Here is a 26,752-nt window from a genome sequence, read left to right on the forward strand (position 1 = left end):
TCTTTCTGTGTTTTTGTCCCTTTTCTTTCTTTTCTGTCTTTCTGTCGTTCTTTCTTCCTTTTTTGTCCTCTTTCTGTCTTTTTCCCCTCTTTCTTTCCTTCCCTTTTTTCCTTCCTTCTTTCTCTCTCCTCCCACCCTGCTCCCCCTCTTTTCTCCCTCTTTCTCTTTCTCCTTCTCTCTCTCTCTCTCTCCGTCTCTCTCTCTCTCTCTCTCTCTCTCTCTCTCAGGCACAGGTTGGAGGAGGGGCAAGCCAGTAGTTGGAGTCGGAGGTTGAGGTTCTTTATGTGCTGCACCAGAGCGCAGGACTCTCAGTCTGTAAGAACACAGTTTTTATATGTATAATCTCATATAATAACTATTTAGGATAATAGTTTAGAAATCTCGACTCATCTTTTGTTTTGTTGAGTTGCTAAGAGTCTCTTTTATATTTAAACATTATAGAAGTTTGGTGCATCTTTTTGATTCTAGTCTTTACAAACTAGCACAGGATATTTTGAAGTAAACAATGAAGCCCTTTCACTGTGGATAAGGGTATCTAATATTTACCTTACATGTAAATCAGTGCTGTCTAATAGAAAAACAGATCTTCATTTTTGATTTTCAGTTCACTGCATAATATGAACACACAAACTATCCCTTTACACTGCGTCAAACTTTTTTTTATAAATGAACCAATAGAAATTCTCCAAAATGAATTTGAAGGTTTAGAAGGTTTTATCTGTCTTCTGTTGCTGTTTTTGAGATTTAGACATCATAAAAAGAAAGAAAACACATTGAATGAGAAGAGGAGTGTTCAATGTGATCTTATACCTTAAAATGTCTTAAGCAATTAAATAAACAAACAAAATAAATTAATAAATAAAAGAAGAAAAAATGGTAAGCAATGGGCTCTTTAACGGTTGTGGTTGTGAATGACAGACTAAAATAAGCTGTGTTGTGTTTGTTTTCTCAGGATGCGTACTCCGAGGTGGCCAGTCTGTTTGCGGAGTTCTTCAGGGATCTGGACATCGTGCCCAGTGACATCATCGCTGGCCTGGTGCTCCTCCGACAGAGGCAGAGAGCCAAGAGATCTGCCATTCTGGACCAGGTACAAACCAATGGGCTTCTGCCAAGTTCAGAGAGTTCAGCCACCGCATTAAGCTGGTTTACATAGGAGCGGATATGCACTCAGTGGCCACTTTATTAGAAACTCTTTTCTTTAAGGTCCACCTTAAGAGACAGAGTCTGCAGCCCGACTTTAAAACTCTGACCACAGAGCCACAGGCTGGTCTGTTTTTATAAACCGTGATACTGACATGAGTCAACCTCAGAAACACCACTGCAACACCACCACTTCAACATCTCCATCACCCCAACACCATCACCACCACAACACCATCACCACCACACCAAACACCACACAGATCACAACACCACATTACACACACACCACCACCACAACATCACTATAACCTCCACCACTACACCACACCATCTCCCCAACAACACCACCACAACATCACACTGCTGCTGCAACACTTCATTATGCACACCACCTACACCACAGCCACCGCCATGCCACACTCACCACCACACCACTGCAACACCACTCCACCACCGCAACACCACCACCCTCGCAACACCACATAACACACAATACCACACTACTGCCGCAATGCCATTCTCAACACCACACCACACTCAACACCACCCCACTTAACACCACCACACTCACAACACCACACCACCACTGCAACACCATACCACGTACAAAACCACACCACCACCACTGCAGTATCACACACCACATTACACACACACCATCACCTCAAAACCACAATCACCTCCACTGCAACACCACACCACACTGCAACATCACCATTACAACACCACTGACACCATCAACACTGCAACATTTAATACCACCACACACCATTACCACCACACAGCACCACCACTGAAACACCACCACCATTACCACAACCGTAACAACATCACCACAGCAACATTACCATCAGCACCATTACCACACCACCATCCCCACTACCACTACAACACCACCAACACCATTACCACCGCAACATTCACCATCACCACCACGACCACCAACATCACCATCGATCACCACACACCACCACCGTAACACACAACCATGACTGCAACACAGCACCACCACCGCAACATCACCACTATTGCAGCACCATCAGAATCACCACCAGCACCACCGCAACACCACACCATATACAAAATCACACCAACACCACACCACACACAACACCATAGCACCTCCACCACCACATCACTGCTGCACAAGATCAGCTTGTTCCTCAGTTCAGACTGAAATGCGAACCTGAATTAAATTCGCTCTTTATCAGTGATTGAGATAATGCAGCATCAGCTTAATACTGAATGTATTTATTTAAAATAATTTTCAAAAAATAAATGTCCAGCTATCTTTTCTATATTTTATAATTCTATAATAAAAGTGCGGTGGCTGTGATGTGGTGAACACCGCAGTAGGCACTACATTCCCCTACATTACCATTGCTTCTCCTTAATAATAATAATAATAATAATAATGGGGAAAATGCTGACTGATATCTGCTGCAGAAACAGGTGGGCTACAGCTTGTACCTGTACACTGTTACAGTAGATGCAGAACTGTCTATGTTAGAACGTCAAATCTCATTTTTACGCTTCCTCTGTGTAAAAGACACCGTAAGCTGATGTCCACAGGGACTGGGCAGTTCAGGGCAGGAATCCGTCCCCCTGAGGAGCAGCAGCCAGATTTACAGTGCAAATTGCTCAGAACGCATGAGAAGTACTATCACAGTGTTTGTGTTTCTCTCCCTCAGCCAAACAACGATATTCTAGCCTTCCTCTCTGGAATGCCTGTAACACGCAGCACACGCTACCTGGACCTCAAGAACTCGGTGAGGGCTGTGTATACATAGCTTATTTACAACACACACATGCACACACTCGGGAAAGATTTTGTAGGAAAACACTGCACTGACTTTGGACTTGATAATATAACACAGTGGACCAACACCAGCAGATGACATGTCTCTCCAAACCATCACTGATCATCAGTCAATTTTACATTTCATTTGTAAAATCAAGGGAGCAGAGTCTGGAGGAAGAGTGGAGAGACACACAGTCCAAGCTGCTTGAGGTCTAGTGTGAAGTTTCCACAATCAGTGATGGTTTGGAGAGTCATGTCATCTTCTGCTGCTTCCCACTGCTGACAACTTTTATGGAGATGCGGATTTCATTTTCCAGCAGGACTTTGCATACTGTCAATTGGTCTTATATAATAATCTAAGTTTCTAAGACACTGATTTTTGGATTTTCATTGGCTGTAAGCCATAATCATCAACAATAAACTAAATAAATGCATAAAATAGACCACTCTGTATGTAATACATCTATATAATATATATGAGTTTAACATTTTGAACTAAATTACTGAAATAAAGTAAGTTTTCAATTCGTTTTTTTTTTTTTTTTTTTTTTAGATGTGCTAGTACATTAGAATAGTACATATTGGGAGATGTTATTGCATGTTATTGCTTGTGCAGTGTAGACTGAGGGTACATGACCTGATTGTTTTGTTTCTCTCACACACTCCTGCAGACGGAAATGGCCATGTATAAAGAGGTGTGTTACTACATGCTGTTCGCGATGGCTGCGTACGGCTGGCCCATGTACCTGCTGAGGAAACCAGCCTGCGGACTCTGCAGACTGCTCAGCTCCTGCACGTCAGTCTCAGCTCGTCAGATTATCTTCACCTCTGGCATGTGGTCACTGTGGTCCTTAGACATCATCTAATGCTCTGTCTCTCCCTCCTCAGCTGCACGTCTGGATCTGGCTCTCGTCTCTCTCAGTCCGTCACAGTAGAGGAGGATAACTGCTGTGGTTGTAATGTTCTGGCCATCCGTCGCCAGTTTCTGGACCGAGACCTCAAACAGGTCCAGATTGTCTACACATCCTGCCACGATGCGGTGAGGAAACATCAGAACCCAAACCTTAACCCTTTCAACCCTTGGTTTAGTATTCTATTGGTTTAGAAACTGTTCCAGCTGTTTTGGGCCTATAAATCTGATGTTAATTATGGCAGCAGTGTAGCTTTAAGGTCACATACAGAGAAAACTGTTCAGCAGAAAGTCAGATTTGCGAGTTAGGAGCTGCAAGGCTAATGTCACAGGGAAGCCCCTCCCCCTGATTAAATATGATAACAGAATTTACATTCAGCTCTGCTTTAGCTCCGACAGTCTGCCTACACAAGTCTCATCAGATAAGGGAGAAAAGGAAGTTCTAGTAGTTTTAGCCTAAACATGGACTAATTAGTGCAGCAATTACAGCACCATTATCTGTGATTGGAGGAAGTCAGAAAGCCAACCAATCACAGGTCTTCTTACATACACTGCACTATGACATGAGGATTAAATTGATTTTCTTAATGGCCTGAAAGAAGTTTGTACACTTCTGTAAGTTTTGAGGTATTATATAATATTGTGTGATGATATTTATGAAATGTTCTATATATAATAATATAATAACAATAACTTGTGCAGTGTAGATTTAAACTTCAGGTACTATTTATAAATAATAATAAAATAATACATTTAGTTAGTTTTTTGGTATATTTAGAGTGTTTTGGTGCTGACTATAATTTTTGTTCATTTCTGCATTGGGATTTCATCACTACTTTAAAACTTTTTTATTCTGGATATTAATACTATTGGGACTTTATGTATTATTACTATTACCGTATTTTTCACACTATAAGGCGCAATAAGGTATTAAGGAGCAGTAAAGGCACTCCACTGCAGGACAGTGTTATAAAGGAGTTTCAGTGAAGTTTCTCCAGCACCGAGGCTGAAACAGTATTAGCATTAGCCGCTAACCACAGCGCTAACTCTTTTGCCGTTCAGAGGCGAGTATATTGGACTGTAGCCTACGTGGGTCAAACCGCTAGTTAAAAGCACACTGGCTTACCTGAACACTCAGGGTCTTCGGTGTAGAGCTGTCAGGCAGTATTTGACTAGATCTAATTGCTGCTAGCGCTGCTGCTAACCGCTGCTAGCGCTGCTGCTAACCATGGCTAGCTCTGCTGCTAACCACGGCTAGCGCTGCTGCTAACCGTGCTAAAGTACTGGAAAGCTTACTGTAAATAAACAGAAACACTTTACCTACCAAAATAAACAGTTTTACCAGAGAAATCTGTGTAGGTTAACATCCAGTGCTTGCTTGACTTTAATATATATATATATATATATATATATATATATATATATATATATATATATATATATATATATATATATATATATATATTATTATTATTATTTTATTTTTTTTTTTTTTATGAAAATAAACCAGAAAATAGATTAATAGATTAACTATTATACTCTCTGCTTGTTATTAAAGGTGTATGAGACACCGTTCTTTGTAGCAGTGGATCATGGGAAGAAGAAAGTTGTCATCAGCATCAGAGGAACACTGTCACCTAAAGTGAGCTTTCACTAACAAATATACACACGCACGTGCACACATACACGCTCACACACACACACACACACCTGACCATCTTCCAGTGCTGACAGTTATGTTTATGTTGTTCTCAGGATGCTCTGACTGATCTCACTGGGGATTCAGAGCGTTTGCCCGTTGAGGAACAGCATGGGGTCTGGCTCGGGCATAAGGTATGTGCGGGCATGTACACACATACACACACACACACACACACACACACACACACACACACACACACACACACACACACACACACACACAAACAAACACACGCCTAGAAGCCCTTGTACTTCTGTCTTCTGTGAAAATGTAAACGTGTGTTATTGCAACAGAGCAGACCGGATTAATGTGCTGAATCTCTCTCTGTTAGGGAATGGTTTACTCCGCAGAGTACATTAAGAAGAAGCTGGAGCAGGAGATGATCCTCTCTCAGGCCTTTGGGAGAGATTTGGTGGGTGTGGTTTTGGCAGGGTGATACAGTTTATTTGTAATATTGATAAGTGTAATATTGAGCTCGAGATGCTGCTCTAATGCTTTCCTTTATTGTTCACAGAGTAAAGGAACCATGCATTACGGGCTGGTGATCGTGGGCCACTCCCTCGGTGCCGGAACCGCCGCCATTCTCTCCTTCCTGCTCCGCCCACAGTACCCCACCCTGCACTGCTACTCCTACTCTCCGCCCGGTGGGCTCCTGAGGTCAGTCTCCAGCCGTTGGAGATGCTCTTCACGTTCTCAGCTTTCACGCTGCGCTCCGGGCAAATGGATATTAGGCAACATGCCATCCATTATGCCGCAATGTTGCTCGGTAGACTCGCCCGCGCGCTGCCTCTCCTATTGTTTTGTCAGTTTGCTGATGGCAGTGTTTAGATGAGCCGCACTTAGTCGGACAAAGAGAAAGAAAAAATGATGAGAAAACCCATTAAGAGTGTATAATAGAGTCATTCTTATGGGGGCTTATCTAAATGACCCCACTAAGACCTTCCGTCTCCATCCATAAAGCACTTTTTGCAATGCAGAGTGGCACGGTGCATGGCGGGCCCCTGTGCAGAGGAGTCAGATCCTCCGTGTGTTCAAACTTTACTTTGATCGGGTCATGTTCAAATGGTTCATGTTCATGTTCAAAGTTCTGAGCAATCATTTTTTTTCTCTTCTGTATTTATCTTTTCATTACTTCACATGTGATTGGCGTTCTGTGAGTGGTGACTGTGAGAACAGCATTCAGAATGCTTGTCCTTTAATTATTTACAACCACAAATCAGTAGGCAAATTTGAAAAATGGAGTGTTCCTTACATTTGCTTTGACTTTTATTTAATTGCAGACAGTATAAACCTAATCTAAACCTAATGCTAAACTTCATTTAAATTATTAATAAACACAGAGAGGTCCCGCGTTCTGGGTAGATGGCGCTCTCTCCCCATATCAATCCTACGGTCCACAGCACAGGACGTCTGTGAGCTGATGTACCGGAACCGAGTCGCTGCGCTTTCCTCCAAGCGCACTGGCTGCTCGGTAATGCTGCATCAGCAGCAGCTCGAAAAGAAGCGGTGGCTGATTTCATATGTATCAGAGGAAGCATGTGTTAGTCTTCACCCTCCTGGTGTGTTGGGGCATTACTAGTGATAGAGGGAGTCCTAATGAGTGAGTTGGGAAATGAGAAAATGGGAAAAATTAAAAAAAAATAATAATAAAAAAAAAAATATGTTGCTTCCTTAAAACGATTTGCATATTGTGAAGGGCAAAGCCTTAAGCATAATATGAACATTCAAGATCCTTAATCCCTCAAGCAGCACTGGATCAAGAACTATCAAAAATAAAATGAAAACTTTACTGTCCGAAGAGGAAAGCTTAGGTTAACCGTTTCCAGAAGCAGCATTGACTTCTATGGGCTTGCAGGAATCTGTTGTGAGAAGAAATGAAAACATTGTTACCATATTTTTCACACTTTAAGGCGCATCAGATTATAGGCGCATTATGTAACGCTAGTAAGTGTTGCCATATTTTCCCTCTAATTCAGCAGGTTTTGTGGCTGGGTGGCAAGACCTGTAAAGCTAAGCTGAGCTAAGTAATGGAAAACGGTGAATATTATGAGGCGCACTAATATTTATTTTTAGGAAAATAAAGGACTTTAAGTGCAGCTTATAGCACAAAAAATACGATAAGTGCTAAATGCTTTACTATCAGTGCTTTGTTTGGAATGTGTTTCAGGGCTGAAATACAGGAATGAATGTTTATTAATAAATCAAATTAAGTTGAGCAGATAAATCATGATATATATTTTATACTGTTTGCAATAACAGTCAAAATACATATAAGGAACAGAAACTGTGCTTTATTTCCACATTTTCCATACTGTCCCTGTGTTTTCTAATTTGGGCTTGAAGTATCTCAGACTGGCAAATTAGACTTTGATGTGTATCTAATTTTGCCCTTCAGGTCTGAATAGTAATTAGTCACATCTAACCAGATCTTCCTCAGTTCCACATTCACACGCAGTCTCAGTCACTAAACCTGAAAATCCACTGAGCTGACGAAAAAAAGCAGAAAAAAAGAAGAAAAGAGTTTTTGTTTTGTGAAAATCCTATTGCACTTAAATAACCTGTGTGTGTGTGTGTGTGTGTGTTACAGTGAGGATGCTATGGAGTACTCTAAAGAATTTGTGACATCGGTGGTGTTGGGAAAAGACCTTGTGCCCAGGTGAGTTCTTCAGAATATCATCAGAACCACAGAGAAACAGGAGACTCTGAACACTGTACATGTATTTTCAGTTTTTAAAACTGAGTGAGTAAATGCATTTCATTCTACTGCCAAGGGAAGACTTTCTACTAGATTTTGGAGCATTGCTGGAGCAACTCCCCAACTCATCCCCACCTCATCCCCACCTCATCCCCAACTCCCCACCCCTCCCCACCTCATCCCCAACTCCCCAACCCTTCCCCACCTCATCCCCAACTCATCCCCAAGTCCTCAACTCATCCCTAATTCATCCACAACTCCCCACCTCATCCCTAATTCATCCCCAACTCCCCAACTCATCCCCACCTCATCCCTAATTCATCCCCAACTCCCCACCTCATCACATCAAGAAGTATTGGACGAAACTCCATAATTCCAAAGAATGCCCTTCAGTGCATTAGGCGTGATCGGTTAATCTGCTCCAGAGAGTCCTATTCTATTGGCAGTACTTTTCTACTATAGGGACTAAATAAGCTGTGTGTGCAGCAATGTGTGCAACTCTAAATATCTGAATAAATGTATTTTGTCAGAAGAAACTGATGTATTTCGTTTGTTGGCTTTGACATTTTAACCATATAAAAATTGTATGTGTGTGTTTTGTACTCTCTTAGGATTGGTCTTTCTCAGCTTGAGGGTTTCCGTCGGCACCTGCTTGAAGTCTTACAGAAAAGTGATAAGCCAAAGGTAGCCACACCCACACATTTGCACACATCACACATGACAGAGATTATTTTTGGGATATTCTAGACTACTACTAATATGTCTTTTTCCATGAATACCTAAAATCCATCCATCCATCCATCCATTGTCAGTACCCACATTATCCATCAGGGTCGTGCCTGGCTGGAGCCTATCCCAGCCGGCATCGAGCGGAAGTCAGTATACACCCTAAACAGGCCGCCAATGCCTAAAATATATTTATTTTTATTTTATGATGAGAGAACAATTGCGAATAGTAAGCTAACAATGCTGGGTGCATTCTGTTTGTTATATTTATTATAAAGGCCGTTTGGTCCTAAAAAAAAGCCTTCAGAAGACATAGAGTATAGTAGTGGATATTCTACCTCACTACTACACACACAATTATACGCACTCTTGCACGCTCAAGTGAATCACATCCATCAGTTCCTACATTCTCCTCAGCCCTACGCTGCACCAGTTCAAAATACGCCAGGATACAGTCCCTTATTGCCTCAGCCAGGTATACACATCTCTAATGATCTCTTTCTCTCTCTCTCTCTCTTTCTCTTTCTCTTTCTCACTCTCTTTCTCACTCTCTTTCACTCTCTTTCACTCTCGCTCTCTCTCTCTCAGTGGAGGATTATTGTCGGGGGTACTAAGTGTATTCCTAAGACTGAGCTGCCGATGGAAGATGACCCGCCTTCTCAGGGTGTGACTCCCTCCAACTCCCGCCTGTGTTTACACCCCAGTGACCTGAGCATCGCCCTGTCCGCCTCCACCCCCCTCTACCTGCCCGGCCGCATCATCCACGTGGTCCACAACCACCCCCCTGAGACCTGGTGAGAGACAGAGGGCATCGGCAGAAATGTGACCTGAATAGACATTAATAATCTATTCTGAGCAATGACTCATAATGCCTTTTGAACTGCAACTTAGAATCATGGAAATAGTATTAACAACTCATTCAGCAACAACTATGACTTTTCTGGTATTTGATATCTCACTCACTCTCCCCCCTCACACACCCCCCCCCCCCTCTCTCTCTCTCTTTTTCTCTCTAGCTGTGGTCAGGAAGACCCCACATACTCGGCTTTATGGGGTGATAATAAAGCCTTCGATGAGGTCATCATCTCTCCGGCCATGCTGAATGAGCACATGCCTCACGTGGTGATGGAGGGCCTCAATAAGGTAAGTGTGTGCATGTGTGTGTGTGCACGAGTGTGCGTTTACGTGTTTGAGGATTTTTGTGTTTGTGTGTGTGTGTGTGTGCACGAGTGTGCGTTTACGTGTTTGAGGATGTTTGTGTTTGTAGACGTGTGTGTGTGTGTGTGTTTGTTTGGATGTGTGCTTTTTCTGAGTATCATGTTACTGGTGCAGCTCTCTGTGGGTGTTTGGATGAACCAAGGCACTTACAGCCACTCCACACACACACACACACACACACACACACACACACACACATGGACACAGAATATTAGTATCAGTTCCAATGTGGCAGAATTACAGAAACAGACACTATGCAAACCTGCAAATCTACAAATCTCTTAGCAACACGTTTACTGTATTTAGCTCAGCGCTGAGCGCAGTGTGGAGTGGCTGGGGCTTCAGCATTGGTGATTCTTATAAAGGCTTTTCTGCAAAGCTGGAACTGAGCTTGTTGGTGTTGCAGGGCTCTTTGTGCATGTGCGTGTGTGCGAGTTCACGTGTGTGTGCGCATGTGTGTTTGTGGGTGTGTGATGCTTGCGTTTGAGGTCGGGCTGCAGCGCTTAGAGTTATTTAATTAATGTTGATGAGGGGAGACTGCAGGAAGTGTAGGTGAACATTATAATATAATATACAGCTCTGGAAAGAATAAAGAGACCAATTCAGTTTCTGAATCAGTTTCTCTGATTTCTCTATTTATAGGTATATGTTTGAGTAAAATTAACATTGTTGTTTTATTCTGTAAACTACGGACAACATTTCTCCCAAATTCCAAATAAAAATATTGTCATGTAGAGCATTTATTTGCAGAAAATGAGAAAATAATGCAAAGAAAATAAGTTCATATCCATAAAGTTTTAAGAGATCAGAAATCAATATTTCGTGGAATAACAGTTTTCATGCATCTTGGCTTGTTCTCCTTCACCAGTCTTACACACTGCTTTTGGATAACTTTATGCCTTTACTCCTGGTGCAAAAAATTGAAGCAGTTCAGTTTGGTTTGATGGCTTGTGATCATCCATCTTCCTCTTGATTATATTCCAGATGTTTTCAATTTGGTAAAATCAAAGAAACTCATTATTTTTAAGAGGTCTCTTATTTTTTCCAGAGCTGTATTTATATATTCTGCAGGCTCATTCTTACAGACTGTAAAGTGTAGGAGATGACGGGGGAACTACAGTGTATACTTTACACTAGATGTTGGAACATTGCTGTGAGGAAGCATCTGCTTGCTCTCCGCCTTACCACAGCATCAGTGAGGGTACATCAGGTACTGATATCAAATGGTAAGTTAGTACCTCATTGAAGCTCCATAATCCCAGAGAAAGCAACTCCACTGCTTTACAGCCCAGTGCTGGGGAGCTTTAAACACAGCTGACATCTGGCTCCTGTTCCCATAGCTGCTCAGATCCAGATCATTCCAGGCAGTTCAGTCAGTGCGTTTCTATGGAGATTTTACAAACTACATGTGCACTCCTGTATCGGCATGGGGCGATCTTAAAGCAGCTGAATTCACTCATTAGAAGGAGAGTATAGATACCTTTGGTCTATGCAGAATTGAAAAATATGTAATTTGTATTTTGCTCCATAGGGTCTCATTCATTTTCAAGTGTCCCACTAGTGCCCTCTTGTGTCTGGTTAGCACAGAACAAAACAGATGACCACAAGTAGGAATTCTCATACCCTCATACACTGCCTGGCCAAAAAACATCACTACATGGATTCTCAAAGGTGCTCAAAGAATGAGGTCAGCTGACTACCTGAATATACTGAATATAGACCAGGTTATTCCATCAAAGGATTTTTTCTTCCCTGATGACATGGGCATATTCCAAGATGACAATGCCAGGATTCATGGGGCTGGAATTGTGAAAGAGTGATTCAGGGAGTCCAGACCTTAACCTCATTGAGAATCTTTGGGATGTGCTGGAGAAGGCTTTGTGCAGAGTTCAGACTCTACTGCAAGATCTTGGTGAAAAATTAATGCAGCACTGGATTAAAATAAATCTTGTGACATTGCAGAAGCTTATAGAAACAATGCCACAGTGAACGTGTGCAGCAATCAAAGCTTAGGGTAGTCCAACTTAGTAATAGAGTGTGTAATTATTTTTTTTTTGGCCAGGCAGTGTATAGAATGTTATTATATGAAAATGATTGTTGTTAGTTGCAGCTCTAAATTAAGGCTCTTCACTAATCTTTCCTTCACTTTGCTTGTCTCAAGGGCTTTTCTACACAGGTCTCCTCTTTCTCTCCTCATCCCTCTTCTTCTTCCTTTCTCCATGTTCTTCTCAGCACAAGTGTCCTTCGCAAGTCCCTGCGTCCGTCTGTCTGTCCGTCCGTTTCTCTTCGTGTCCAGGTGTCGTTTGCAGTAATGTGTTTTGGTGTTTCTGCAGGTGCTGGAAAACCCATTTTTCCTTTCAGACAAGTTTGAGGTAGAAGATGAGGAGGTTGGTCCTCCAGTGCTGGCTGACTCTCACACTCCTCCTCCAAATTCTCCTTTGACTCCTCTTATTTCAGAAGAATCCTTTATCCCAATCTCCAGTCTCTTCACTTTACCCCCACATCCAGAAGACTCTGAAGAACCAGTAACCCACATCCCTGTACACCAGGAGCAACCTTCACCTTCTCCCCTCAGCGTCACACGTAACCCCTCAAACACTGAAGTGCAGGAGACTCACCAAATAACAGATACTTCAGACACGCCAAAAACGCTTCCAGCACCCTCATGATTACATATCCAAAGATAACTAACCAACGGCTATTCTATTTCTCCATCAGTAAATGTCTCCGTTCATATCCGCTGTTGCTAGTTTGAAAAATCTTCACAGAGCAATTATAAACTTTATAGTCTTTATAGTCACTTATTCCTTTCACAGTAACTTTTTTAGGCAAAATACTAGTGCATCTCAAAAATGTTGAATATCATTAAAAAGTTACTTTATCTCAGTAATTCAGAGCAAAATGTGAAACTCATATCATCGCTGTTCTATAAAAAACACTCCATTTTTGTCGATTTTTAGTTTATTACAATATTTGAAAACACCAACTGTCCCTTACACTGTGCCAAAATTTCTTGATGAACGGACCAATAGAAACTCTTCAAAATGACCTGAAATTAATTATTTTTACATTGATTTCCATTGAAAGTTTACAAGGTTTTTTCTCTCTCCTGTAAAATTGCTGTTTTGGAGATAAGTGTTTTTCATTGGAAAGCGACAATATATTATATAGATGTATTAACTGCAGATTGTCAGCAGGGGAAAGCATGAAGTGCTGTAAGATTTTGGACTTGATATAACAGTGTTTTCCTAGAAACTCTTACAGCACTTCATGCTCCCTAATGAACTGTATTACTGAAATAAAGTAACTTTTCAATGATGTTAAATTTTTATTAAGATTCATATATTGGCAGAAAAATAATTGTAATAATATCCACTGATTATAATATTTTGAATAGTATAGTGAACATGAGTATGATGCAGTGACACCCTTTTAAAAGACGAGGAACATTTTATTAATAATAGACTGGTAGATGTATACTTTACAGTGAACAAGAAGGCACATTATTGATTATTGATTGCGCAGATGGCTAAAATATTGATAAATTTAATTCATTGGAAACAAACATCCAATAAAACACAATGGATGATATTAAGGTCAGAGATATTAATGTCCATATAGAGAGTAATAAGTCGATAATATAATTTTTGTGACAGAAAATCTACATCCTGTCTACATTCTTTATGCTAACCTGTGACATTTCACACACATACTGAATAAATATTATTTCAGGTTTAAATGCTTCAAAGCCAAACTGCAAATCCGGTCCATTTTCAGCAAACCCATCACCTTTACATACATCCACCCGTTCAGTCTACAGCAGCTGAGCTCCACCCCTTACACTGGTTGCTGTAATTCAGATGGAACATTCAGTCTTTTATATATAGGTTGTGTACTAAATGTTGAGCAAAGCTGTGGATCTTCACTGTGGAACATAAACCTCATATCTCCAAAGCAGTGCCTTTACAGGAGAAAATAGGGAGAATCAGGTCAGAGGTATTTTGCATGGTGATAATGTAGTCTCCAACAAAACCTTCTACTCTACCTCTGTTGTGGTTTTTCATTTTTCTGACAGAATTTGAAAATTACAACTGTTGGAATTGGAATAAAATAGTTTTATGGTAAGTTGCATTGCAAAAAAAAAAAGAAAGTAATTTCTCTCTTCTGTAAAGCTGCTGTTCTGGAGATTCACTGCGACAGTGATGGTGTTCAAAATTCTTATTTTTCTTCTTTCCATTCTAACCACCCCTCTCTTTAGGTGCTCTGTTGGCCCTCTTCTGTTCACTGCAGGTTTAACACCTTGTTTATATCTGCTGTGGTTCTGCCATCTCTCCCTCTCCAGTTACGGGTCTTATTTCATTCTCTTTAAGTGTTGGTCTTCACCAGCTCTCAGATTTGCACCACGGTCGTAAGAAAAGCTTGTAATAATGATACACAAGTATATATTAGTGCATCTCAGAAAATTAGAATATCATTGAAAAGTTACTTTTTTTCAGTAATTCAGTTCAAAACGTGAAACTCATGTATTACATAAATGTATTACACACAGAGTAATATATTTTTGTTTATTTATTATATATATATATATATATATGTGATCTACTTTATTTATTTTATTGTTGATGCTTATGGCTTACAGACAATGAAAACCCAAAAATGAGTATCTCAGAAAATTAGAATATTATTTAAGACCAATTGGTACTTTTGGCAGTGTGGGCAGTGTGCCAAGTCCTGCTGGAAAATGAAATCCTCATCTCCATAAAAGTTATTAGCAGAGGGAAGCATGAAGTGCTGTAAGATTTTGTGGGAAAACACTGCACTGATTTTGGACTTTATATAACACAGTGGATCAACACCATCACTGACCATCAGTAAATTTTACATTTCATTTGTAAATCAAGGGAGCAGAGTTTGGAGGAAGAGTGGAGAGAGACACACAGTCCAAACTGCTTGAGGTCTAGTGTGAAGTTTCCATCAATCAGTGATGGTTTGGAGAAACATGTCATCTGCTGGTGTTGGTCCACTGTGTTATGTCAAGTCCAAAATCAGTGCAGTTTTTTCCCACAAAATATTATCTTATACATTTTATGGAGATGTGGACTTCATTTTCCAGCAGGACTTGGCACACTGCCAAGTATCAATTGGTCTTATATAATATTCTAATTTTCTGATTTTTGACACTGATTTTTGGGTTTTCATTGGCTGTAAGCCATAATCATCAACAATAAAATAAATAAACACTTTAAATATCTTAAAATCAATGTGTGTGTAATACATCTATACAATATATGAATTTCACATTTTGAACTGAATTGCTGAAATAATGTAACTTTTAAATGCACTAGTGTGTGCATATATATAAAACACACACACACACACACACACACACACACACACACATATATATATATATATATATATATATATATATATATATATATTATTGTATTACATTAATAAAATCAATTTATTTGTTTTTATTGGTCTGTTCCTTGTGAAAAAAAAAAAAAAAAAAAATATATATATATATATATATATATGGTTTTAGGTTTCGATGAGACTGTGTGTTTTGATTTGCTCTGTAGTTAACAGCCTGTCCAATGCTGAGTAGGTGAAATCATACACTGTATGTGTGTGTGCGTGTGTACGTGTATGTGTGTGTGTGTGTTTGCACTGGGAGCTAATACTGCACTGCTTTACACTCTCGGTGGTGGTGTTGGTGGTGACTGAGGGTAACGTTCGGTTTTGGTTCTGGTAAGCTGAGATGGACCGGACCTCAGTTCTGCTCTTCGATGTGCCCACTGTGTTATGTTTACATGTTTCCCTCATTACACAGTGTGGTAATGAGGGAACAAAGCCTTCATCTGAAAGCTCCATCTACAACTGCTGCTAATGCAACAACTAACTGCTCACTCTGTTACATCAGCCTGCAGAACAACTGTGCTGGTGGTATTAACACTAATGTTAATGTACATGATTTTGTGTTTATTCTTAAAACTGGTTTTGCTGGCATTTTAAATGTGGCTTTGTGCACCCCAAACTTTAATGTGAAACATATTCTGTTCTGATATATGTATTAAGAAAATGTCTTGAAATACTGTGATCTGTATAGCCCTTCTCTACATAATCACAGTACTAATACTATACAAACACAATACCTTATTGTTCATCCCTAGTATAACTGTACGATTATCCAAGTTTCTTTCCTTACACATTAACAATCAACTCTACAGCAGACGCGGACTCAGCGTGGATTGACTGATCAGTTCTGGTGTTATTTAGTTGTTATTTTAGCATTATGAAGTTGTGCTGTCCTGCAGGCCTCTGTTACATTTGTCTGTTTTTGTGTTTTTGATTTTCTGTGTTAAACATGTTCTAATGGGTCCAGCGTTATGTTTATTGATCCTTGGATTTGTTTACAATTTTAATTAATCAACATTAATAAACATATCATTATTTCATTCACGATGTGTTTGTGTGTGTGTGTGTGTGTGTGTGTGTGTGTGTGTGTGTTTGTGTGTTCTTACTTTCTTACACACAATCTCACTTTTTTGTTTTATTATGAGATAATAAAAGATTGTAGTTACTACAGTTGTCATATTAATGAGATGTTTTCCTAGGTAGTAAAAGTTCTGTTATTTTGAAATGCCATATGTTTTTTACTCATAATTACAAAACGTCCATACAATTTACTTTACATCTCATTGTACATTTCTCATAATTGCATGATGCTTTGTGATAATTATAATTGTTATAATAACAAATTATTCATATAATTACTGAGAGACTTTCTCATAATTACAAGATATGTTACAATCATGAGATACTTTCTCACTATTTGAAGGTGTGTTATGATCTGTCAAGGGTCCATATTGTAAATGTGAGGTTTTGATGTGACTGTGGCATGAAGAGGACTGGTTAATTGATTTGATTGCTCAGTTGATCGGATAAATATTTGTTGTCCAGTATAGACTATACATTCCATAACTGGACATATTGGTCATATTTATTGTTTTAGATGTTTAGAAACTGTCAAACTGAGAAAAAATCATTTGGTCAGATAACCCATAAGTAACTCTCCGATAACCAATAACTTTCTTATTTTCCCAATAACTCTCTAATAACTTTCCAAAAACCAATAACTCTCCAATAACTTTGTAGTTACTTTCCCATAACTCTTCAATAGCAATAACTCTCCAATACCAACAACTCTCTAATAGCTTCCCAATAACTTTCCAATAACCAATAACTCTTCAATAACCAGTAACCACCCAATATTCAATAACTCTCCAATAACTAATAACTCTAATAACTTTCCAAGGATCTCCAACTACCAATAACTGTCCAATATTTTTCTAATAGTTCTCTAATAGCTAATAACTCTCCAATAACCAATAACTCCTTAGTAACTTTTCAATAATCTCAAATAACCAATAACTCCTCAATAATCAATAACTCTAATACCTCTCCAATAACTCTCCAATACCTCTCCAATAACCAATAACTCTCTAATAACATTCCAATATCTCTCCAATAGCCAATACCTCTCCAATAACCACTAACTCTTCAATAACCAAGAACGTTTTAATAGCCAGTACCTCTCCAATACCTCTCTAATAACCAATAACTTTCCAATATTTTTCCAATAACCAGTATCCCTCCAGTAACCAGTAACTGTCCAATAATCAATAACTGTCATTAAAATCTAAGCCTATTTTTACATCCTGCTACACTCTGATTAGGCCTGTATAGTATTGCTGGTGATTGTGATGCTGTGGATGATACTGATGGTTTGTGCGCTTTGACCCATCAAGGATGAACTTCTCTAATTTCCTGCTTCAGCACATCAAGAACAGACTGTTTACTCGCTGCCTAAAAACATATGCCACTGATAAATTTATACTGGAAGCGCACGTCACAGTTTTAATGTTGTAAGTGATTGGTGAATGTGTTTAATCTCTCTTGGTGAAGCTGTGGAGCACAGCTCTGACACAGTTCAAAATGTGTGTGTGTGTGCATGTGCGTGTGTAAAGCCTGTGCTCAGTGGCTATTAAAAAGAGATTTAATTAATGCTTTAGTAACATTGCATCATTTCGTTGAATTTTTGCTTATTACAGCTTTCTCTCTCTCTCACTCTCTCTCAGGTTTTGGAAAACTATAACAAGGGGAAAACGGCTCTCCTGTCGGCGGCGAAGATCATGGTCAGTCCTACAGAGGTGGACCTGAATGCAGAGACCATATTTCTCGGAGCCTCCAACTCCCAGCAGCCCTCACCGCCTGCACACCACCGCAGAAACAGCAGCGTGCGGTCAGTCCCGTCTCTAAACGCCACAGCTTTAGCGTAGCACAGTTACAAAGCCTGGGCTGCAGCTGAGGAACACTACATTTCTGGGCTGCTACATCATAGAAGGCTGATCCCATGAGAAGCATATGTTTATATCCACTCACCCACTGTCCTCCACTCTGTTGCACACTCCTACCTACAGCTTCATCTGTGGTGATCTATCCTGTGGGGTCCTGAGTATTGAACAGGGTGATCAATAGGGCGAATAAGATGGCTGTACTGTGGATTATGTGTCCTAATTGACCAGCTTTTAAAGCAAACCAGGCTAGCATTTTTCTGGTGATGTCACCACAATGCTTTGCAAGACTGCTCCATTAATGAGCCCAACAGGCTACCCTCACCTTACTAAGGACCCGCCCCCATTCATGGCTACAGCCTAGGCTTTGTAACGCATCTACAGTCTATGGTATTTTACTTAATTTCCTTCAGGATCAGTAAAGTGTCTGTCTATCAGCTAAAATCAGAATCTCTTGAGGCTAACAATCTAATCTTACAATCTATAAAGCTAACAATCTAACAACTGGTTCACATGTACACCAGTTAGCATGGTGCTCACTTCAATCATCACACACTTGCCTCTGAACTCACCACTGAATGATGCCATAGGCATCTATACACATTATCTATATCAAAGTCTGATTAATTTAAAGCGCACATATCACGTCACTTCTGTTTCCCTGTTTCCCTTACCATTACCAATTCTTGGTAATTGACAACCAATCAAAAACAGCCATATTTCATTTTCACATAACGATTGTTTATCCCCTAGAATCTCTTTTTCTGTAAAATTGTATTTTGTTTATAATGAAATGAATAAATCTTAAATAATAAAGTAGATGAGCTCTCTTCTGATTGGCTGCCCTTCATTGCGATTCACTCAAAAGCAGACCCGGTTAAAACACTCACAAAGCTTCAGTGTGAATGGGCAGTGCTGAGCTGTTGTAGGCTTAAAACATGGTGGAGGTACTGCATGTAAATGCTCTGTTTTTTGTCTAAATTTTCTAAGGTGTTTGGTAATCAATGTTCTTCTCCTCGGCTGGAATTAAAACCTGCAGCCTTTTGAGATGAGATTGATCATGCCTGTCACAGGAGCTGGGCGGAAAAGGGATCATATGTTTAAAAATGGTAACAAAGTAAAAAGTAAGAATAATTGAAAATATGAAAATAATTATTAATTTTAGAAATGGGCCCTTTAAAGATATGACGCAAAGAGTGTTTCCTGTTACACTGACATGCTGTGAGTCTGTGCCTCATGGTTTTGGCAGGTCAGACTTCGACCATGTCCCATATAAGCTAAAGAACAATCAACCTTACAAGATAACACCTCACAACTAAGAGAAATTCCACCAGTTGACAGCTTACTTTTTCACAGTCACTTGTGTGTGTGTGTGTGTATACCAGTGGAAGTGTGTAACTCTGTACTCTCTCACTCTCGTTCGCCCACCGCAGCACCACTTATGGTAGTATCCAGTTTCCCCCCCGTCCGCTCTGGTTCAGTAGGTAGTGTAGATGAATCCGTGTTCCAATCACTCAGTCTGCCCCCTTCCCTTCTCCCCTCCCTCCCTCCCTTCCCCTCCTCGCTTCCCCTCCTCGCTTCCCCTCCTCGCTTCCTGCTTTACTCCTCTGTCCAATTCTGCCACACATCCCTTCATTTCCACTCTTTCACTCTGTTCTGGTTTACTTTAATCCCCCCCCTCTCTGTCTCTCTCTCTTTCACTGTCTCCCTGTTTCTCACTTTCTGCACCCTTTTACTTATTTTCATTAACTTAAATCCTCCTTGCTTTGATTTCCTTTGCTCCACGCTCTATTGCCCTCCCTCAATTTCTCTACCATCCTCTTTTCTTCCCTCCCTCGCTCCCTCTCCTCTCCCTCCACTCCTCTTTTCTTTCTCCCTGTAGTTCCTGCGCACGCTCAGAGATTTCCCTGGATGGATTTTCGGAGTGTCCTCCTCCGCCCATCCCCATCGTGCTGACTGGCGCCCGCGAGAGGCTGACCGTGGAGCTGCGTGAGCGCAAGGCGCCCCTGGCGGTGATGGAGAGCCTTTCAGACGTGGACTCCGTCTACAGCCTGGACTCTCGCCGTTCCTCCGCTGCGCTGAGGGGTTCGCCGTGCCTGGGCTCGCTCTCCTTCCCGCTGGATGCTCCGATCCCCGAGGAGAACCCGTCTCTGAGCTCCCGCACCGAGCTGCTGCCTGCCGACGGGCTACTCCAGGCGTCTCCGGAGCACGAGCTCGGGGAGTCCGGACCCTACTGCCCGACCCCACCGGAGCTGACCGTTCCCTCGCAACACCTCCTGCCCAAATCGCTGCACCACAGTGGCCACGTTCCCCCACTTCTGCTCGGACAGACGGCCATCAGTCAGCCGGCCCACCAGCAGAGGGTGGTCTCTCGGCCTTCTTCACAGGTGTTCGAAGCGAATCAGCGGTTATCCATCAATAACAGCCAGGAGAACAACCCCAGCACTCCCTGGACTGGAACTGTGGAGGAGGAGTGTGGGGAGGATGAGAGGGATGGAGGTAAGGCTGCACCAGACACTGTTTGTTCATGATTATTATCAGAAATAAAAAACTGTAATCTGATCTTTAATGTCCGAGTAGAGAAAGACAGATCAGTGTTTTGGGGGACGATCACCAATACTGAGCATGAGCTTAGACTGTAGCTGAGCTGAGTCCAGAGTTGAGCTAAATAAGCTTGAGCTAATTCTGTATCTGAACTATGGTTGAGCTAAGTGAGCTGTAGCTAAGCTGAGTGAGCAGTAGCTGGTCTGTAGTTGCTCTGTGGTTGAGCTGAGTATGCTGTAGCTGAGGTGAGTCTGTAGCTGAGTCTGTAGCTGAGCTGAGTCTGTAGCTGAGTCTGTAGCTGAGACTGTAACAGTCTGTAACTGAGCTGAGTCTGTAGCTGAGACTGTAACAGTCTGTAACTGAGCTGAGTCTGTAGCTGAGACTGTAACAGTCTGTAACTGAGCTGAGTCTGTAGCTGAGCTGAGTCTGTAGCTGAGCTGAGTCTGTAGCTGAGCTGAGTGTAGCTGAGGTGAGTCTGTAGCTGAGTCTGTAGCTGAGGTGAGTCTGTAGCTGAGGTGAGTCTGTAGCTGAGGTGGGTCTGTAGCTGAGTCTGTAGCTGAGCTGAGTCTGTAGCTGAGGTGAGTCTGTAGCTGAGTTGAGTCTGTAGCTAAGCTGAGAGCGTCCCTGCAGCCCAGGCAGTTCATAATCTCTGCAAATAAAGAATAAAATCATTTCTTTATAATGTTGCTTTAACAGTATTTAAACTGGCATAAAGTGCCGCCCCTACAGATGGAGAGTTGTATTTTCTGCTGTAAATACAAATTATGCATTGAATACCCCACACCAATAATACATAAACATTTCTAAAATGCTGATTACGCATATATCATTTTGGCTCTGGCAGTATGATTGAAATGTGTGCATTTGTCTTAATCTTGCAGATCTAAGGTCGCCCCCTGCTGTCTCAGAGGACAAAAAACAGGTAGATAATCGAGCCGAGGTCAAAGTGGACATGGAGCGCGGGATGTCCCTCACCACTCCACTCTCCAACGGTAACCCCAGTCAGGCTGTACTGGAATTTGCCCAGTACCTGGACTCCCTCTTCAGGCTGGACGGCAGTGGCTCTCCCCCGCTGGAGCTTTCTGATGGGGAATCGGAGTCTGGCAGGGGATCCTGCAGTCAGGCGGAGGGTCAGTGCGATGATCAGCGCACGAAGGGTGCGGACAGGGACAGGCAGCTACTGGTCAGGGCCACGCTGGAGCCCAATCTCGTCCCCAAACCTCCCCGCACCTTCGCCGGTTCTGCGGACCCTTCGTCCGGCATTTCGCTCTCTCCGTCCTTCCCTTTGTCCTCGTCCGGAGAGCTGAATGACCTTTCACCCCCCGAAGGTTCGCTACCGGTCAACCACTCTGCTCTACGAACTTCCACTGCCTGTCCTTACCCCGAGGACACGTTATCGTCCATGGTGTGAGCAACCCACAGACTTACCCACTACCCTGCTGGTGTATGTACACTTCGGCTCCAAAATCTGGAATCACTGTTTTATTTTAGATACAAAATCATTACAAATATTGCTGCCTGCCACATGGGGGCGCCGTGCTGCCATACTGAAGTAGCTCTGCACAAAACAACCAGACATCCACACAGAGTCTCATTTTATTTTCTGTTTACGTTTAAATCAGTATATTGTGTCAGTAGAGAGTGTGTGGTGGCCAGATTTTGCACAGATAAAATTGCAAAAATGAATAAGAGTGAATATCTCTCAGTTAACTCCTGAAAATATTCAATATGAGGCTCAAATAGCATTTAATGTCTAGAGTGAAGTTCTATTAACATTTCATATACAGGATGAGTTTTTACTAAAACAAATATCCAGAATAGGGTTCTAAAAAAAGTTCTAATGAGATTAATAACTAGAGTACTTTGTATGTTAAAGTGGTGATCAAATCGTGAAACAGGAAACGTGACCATCCTCAGTATAGGATGTATAAGATAGTAGATTTCTGTCATCAATGTATTTAAAAACTAAAAAGCTTCATGTTGAATCATTTCAGTCTACACTTTTTACGCCATCTGCACTGTGTCTGGATGTCAACTATTATACATATAACATTACAAACAGTGATTCCAAACTTTTGAACAGCAGTGTATATTACACCCTTCCCTCCCTGAACAAAAGCAGTGGGTGCATTTTCCTTGCTTTCTCGGACGAGCTCGTAGAAACCTGCATGCGTAGCAATGCAACCAGCCCACAACATCCAGGCCAGGCGGGGGCGTCGGAGTCACAGCGCGCAGGATAAACCTCACTTTCTTACTGTCCAGATGTTTTCCACACTGAATGCAGTCTGCCTCGCGCATCACTGTTACACTTACAGCCTCCCGCCTCACGGGGGCGCCGGGCTGCTCCTATAAAGACATTAAAAACACATTAGCGCTGCCGTACGGATAAAGCTTTGCACAAAACGACCAGAAATTCACATCAACTCTAATGTTATCTTATGTTTACATTCATATCAGCGCCACTGATAGTAGAGTGTGTGAAGTTGCCAGATTTGCAGGGATTCCTCTCACAGGGGACGAGACACGGATGGCCAAAAGGGACAGTGTGTTTTAAAGGGGGAGAGGTTACTGTTGGTTTTGATCATTTCTGCATAATTTAGAGGTTGAGAATGAGGCATTCAGAGCGGGTTTGGTGAATGGAACCAGACTGCAACATAAATATAGCCTTTCTGTTACTATCCAGTGGGAACTGTTACACTGTTGTTTTCCTGCACAGAGATTAAGCCTAGTCTGAGATTATTATCTTTTTCAGGAGAGACCCCTTCCTGGGAAACCAGCCCAAAATATTTTTCGCACTATAAGGCACACCAGATTATAAAGCTCACTATCAATAAATGCCTATTTTCTGGTCTATTACAGTGCGTAAAATATAAAAGGATTTCTGTGCCGCATGGCGCCCTGCATACGGTGTATCCCCCCACTATTTTAATAAAATGTGATTTCAAAACAGATTTTACACCTGAAATCTGTCTTCTCTAAAAGGCATTAAACAGTTCAGACATCTGCTCCTATTCACCACCACTGTGAACAGTCCGGCACGTTTCTCCAGAACGCAGCATTTATCACTAAACCTACTCTGAATGACTTTGTTTACATTGGTTTAATGATGCGGAAATTTTGGAAACATGCTTGACTACCCCTTTAATAAAGAGAAGCTAATGCAAGAGATTTGTAATAAGGTGACGTTTCCTCAGGTTTTTAACGAACAGAGATGAAGTAAAGTGGGTCTAAATGGAACCCTGATTTTTTAATTTACATTTTGGAGTGAAGGAGATTTTGTGTGCAATGTTCTGCTGAGTACAGCACGCTAATGCTAACGCTAACGGGCGGCACTCCAGACTGTGCCTGTTGAAGCGCAGGGGCCATTTCTGATTTCTGATTGTGTTATGGTGTGCATGAGAAAATAACGAATGCCTATTTGTAATAATTAATGAATTCTTTGGTCATTTTATTTACATTGTTGATCCTTATATAAACACAAACACACTTTAAAGCTTTTTTTTATTGTTTTGTTGCCAAAAGTAAACCCTGCCAAATATACAGTATGTAGGAACTAATACTGAAATCAGTTTAAAATAAGATTAATGGGATTAATAGATCTTTATCAGCACAAGTTTGACCTGTTTTCACTTTTAGATCCACGTTGTAACAGTGAGATGAACTGGATGGCATCAGGCATGTACCGAACACTAAAAACCACCACAATTCTCAATCCCTTCTTCTTCTACTTCTTCTTTAGGCCAGACTGTCTTTATTAAAGCGCTCGTTTCGTTACGCCTGAGCGCGGACTGCAAAAGAAGATCACGCTCAACCAGATCCAGTAGCAAACTGATATTTTTTAGGGAGTCTCATCTGCATTTTTATCATTTCTACTGTTGTTGTTATATTACAATAATTGGTGGTTTATTATCATTATGATGAATATTTTAGTAACTGTTACAGTTTGACTTGCCTTTTATATTATTTCTGAATGAAGTTTTTTTCTTTCCTGTTTTCACTTCAGGCATTTTGGCCTTTTTTAATAGCAGGAACACGTTGTGTCCGTCTGGAGGGAAAAGTACAGCAGTGGGCCGAAACACTACAAACCAAATTTAACACTAATATTAATACACTTTATTTATAAAGCACATTTAATACATGTGAATGCGGCTCAGTGAGCTTTATGGAGTCAGAAACTGGATTTACACTAGAGTGCATTAATGAGAATGATGAATTTCACACTGTTAGTGTTTTATAACTAAATTAAGTAGCCCCGCCCCAAATGCTAATGACTTCAAATCCTTCTTTGTGTGAAGCTAAAAGAAGGATTCTTGGACTCGTTCAGGATCATACAGGATCTTTGAGCTGTATACACTGATATGCCAGATGTCAGGGGACATAGTAGAATTATTACATCCCAAGAACGCTGCTCTGACCTGTGGAATATGTGGGTGTGGTCTCCTCCACTTACCTGTGGGATATGTGGGTGTGGTCTCCTCTACTGACCTGTGGGATATGTGGGTGGGGTCTCCTGCACTGACCTGTGGGATATGTGGGCGGGGTCTCCTGCACTGACCTGTGGGATATGTGGGCAGGGTCTCCTGCACTGACCTGTGGCATATGTGGGTGTGGTCTCCTTTACTGACCTGTGGAATATGTGGGCGGGGTCTCCTACACTGACCTATGGGATATGTGGACGTGGTCTCCTCTACTGACCTGTGGAATATGTGGGCAGGTGATTACAGCCAGAAGCTGTGGGTCACCATCATTACCCCCCACTGCACTGTCCACTGTGTTCATCCTTCAAAGAAACGCTTTATGTCCAAGTTACAAACTGCTATCCCGTGACTTTTGGCATGGCAGTGTAGTTCCATATAGAACCACATTTTCCAAATAATCTTTCCAAAAACGATCCAAACAAACAGCAAATACTGTTTCTCTAGGGACTATTTTTTGCTGCACAACTCCCTGTGTGTATCCCTCCTCCATTTTAATATTAAAAAGGGTTTAGAGGATGACTGGGCAAGTTTCCCTAGATTGGAGGGATTGAGAGAAAAAATTTAATGAGTTTTTAAGATTAATTTAATTAGGCAGTAATAAACCACAGTGTGGAATATATTGGGGTTAACGGTTAAACTAACACACACTCACACACACACACACACACACACACACAGAAAGACACAGGTGTTCTATATATTATAAATCGGAAAGGCCTCACAGCTGTGCTTTTCAAGGTGGTTTTGTACAGCACTGTCTTTATTATGTGATTTATTTAATTTTAGGTATAAACCCGTATTATTTTCAGTCATTGAAAAAGAATCCAGTGGGACATTATCAAGAATAATGGCTGTATCATGTATCATAGTGATGACTTTATCTGAAATCTATAGCTATATTGATCAATATATATATATATATTAATATATAATTGATATATATATATAAAATAAATGGGAACAAACTATTTATCTGTGGATATTTTGCTGATTCAAGAAAATCAATGATGTAGCCATTGGTCTTCAGAAGAAACACATTTCTTTCTATTGTCGCCAGCTACCTTATCAGTCCTTACTTTTCATGAATGAGAATGTATTTAAGATCTGCCTGCACACACACACAAACACACACTACCCTGCCTGTAAAAAATAAAACAGTACAGATTTCAGACATA

The 26,752-nt window shown here is 41.1% G+C and overlaps 1 protein-coding gene across 2 annotated transcripts in view; it reads left to right on the forward strand.

The window, feature by feature from the left end:
• Positions 1 to 26,752, forward strand: part of dagla (diacylglycerol lipase, alpha) — a 58,855-nt gene extending 32,103 nt beyond the window's left edge. For both annotated transcript variants that reach the window (XM_022669484.2, XM_022669485.2), the window contains 16 exons: positions 228 to 315; positions 953 to 1,087; positions 2,835 to 2,912; positions 3,616 to 3,740; positions 3,833 to 3,983; positions 5,413 to 5,496; positions 5,610 to 5,687; positions 5,888 to 5,968; positions 6,071 to 6,213; positions 8,144 to 8,212; positions 8,863 to 8,935; positions 9,566 to 9,771; positions 9,994 to 10,120; positions 18,340 to 18,503; positions 20,438 to 21,054; positions 21,981 to 26,752. In XM_022669484.2, coding sequence (XP_022525205.2) covers positions 228 to 315; positions 953 to 1,087; positions 2,835 to 2,912; positions 3,616 to 3,740; positions 3,833 to 3,983; positions 5,413 to 5,496; positions 5,610 to 5,687; positions 5,888 to 5,968; positions 6,071 to 6,213; positions 8,144 to 8,212; positions 8,863 to 8,935; positions 9,566 to 9,771; positions 9,994 to 10,120; positions 18,340 to 18,503; positions 20,438 to 21,054; positions 21,981 to 22,510 — 2,749 coding nt within the window. In that variant the 3' untranslated portion in view covers positions 22,511 to 26,752. The remainder of the gene's footprint in view (positions 1 to 227; positions 316 to 952; positions 1,088 to 2,834; positions 2,913 to 3,615; positions 3,741 to 3,832; positions 3,984 to 5,412; positions 5,497 to 5,609; positions 5,688 to 5,887; positions 5,969 to 6,070; positions 6,214 to 8,143; positions 8,213 to 8,862; positions 8,936 to 9,565; positions 9,772 to 9,993; positions 10,121 to 18,339; positions 18,504 to 20,437; positions 21,055 to 21,980) is intronic.

This window comes from Astyanax mexicanus, chromosome 16, assembly GCF_023375975.1.
Source record: "Astyanax mexicanus isolate ESR-SI-001 chromosome 16, AstMex3_surface, whole genome shotgun sequence".
Taxonomy (NCBI): Eukaryota; Metazoa; Chordata; class Actinopteri; order Characiformes; family Acestrorhamphidae; genus Astyanax; species Astyanax mexicanus.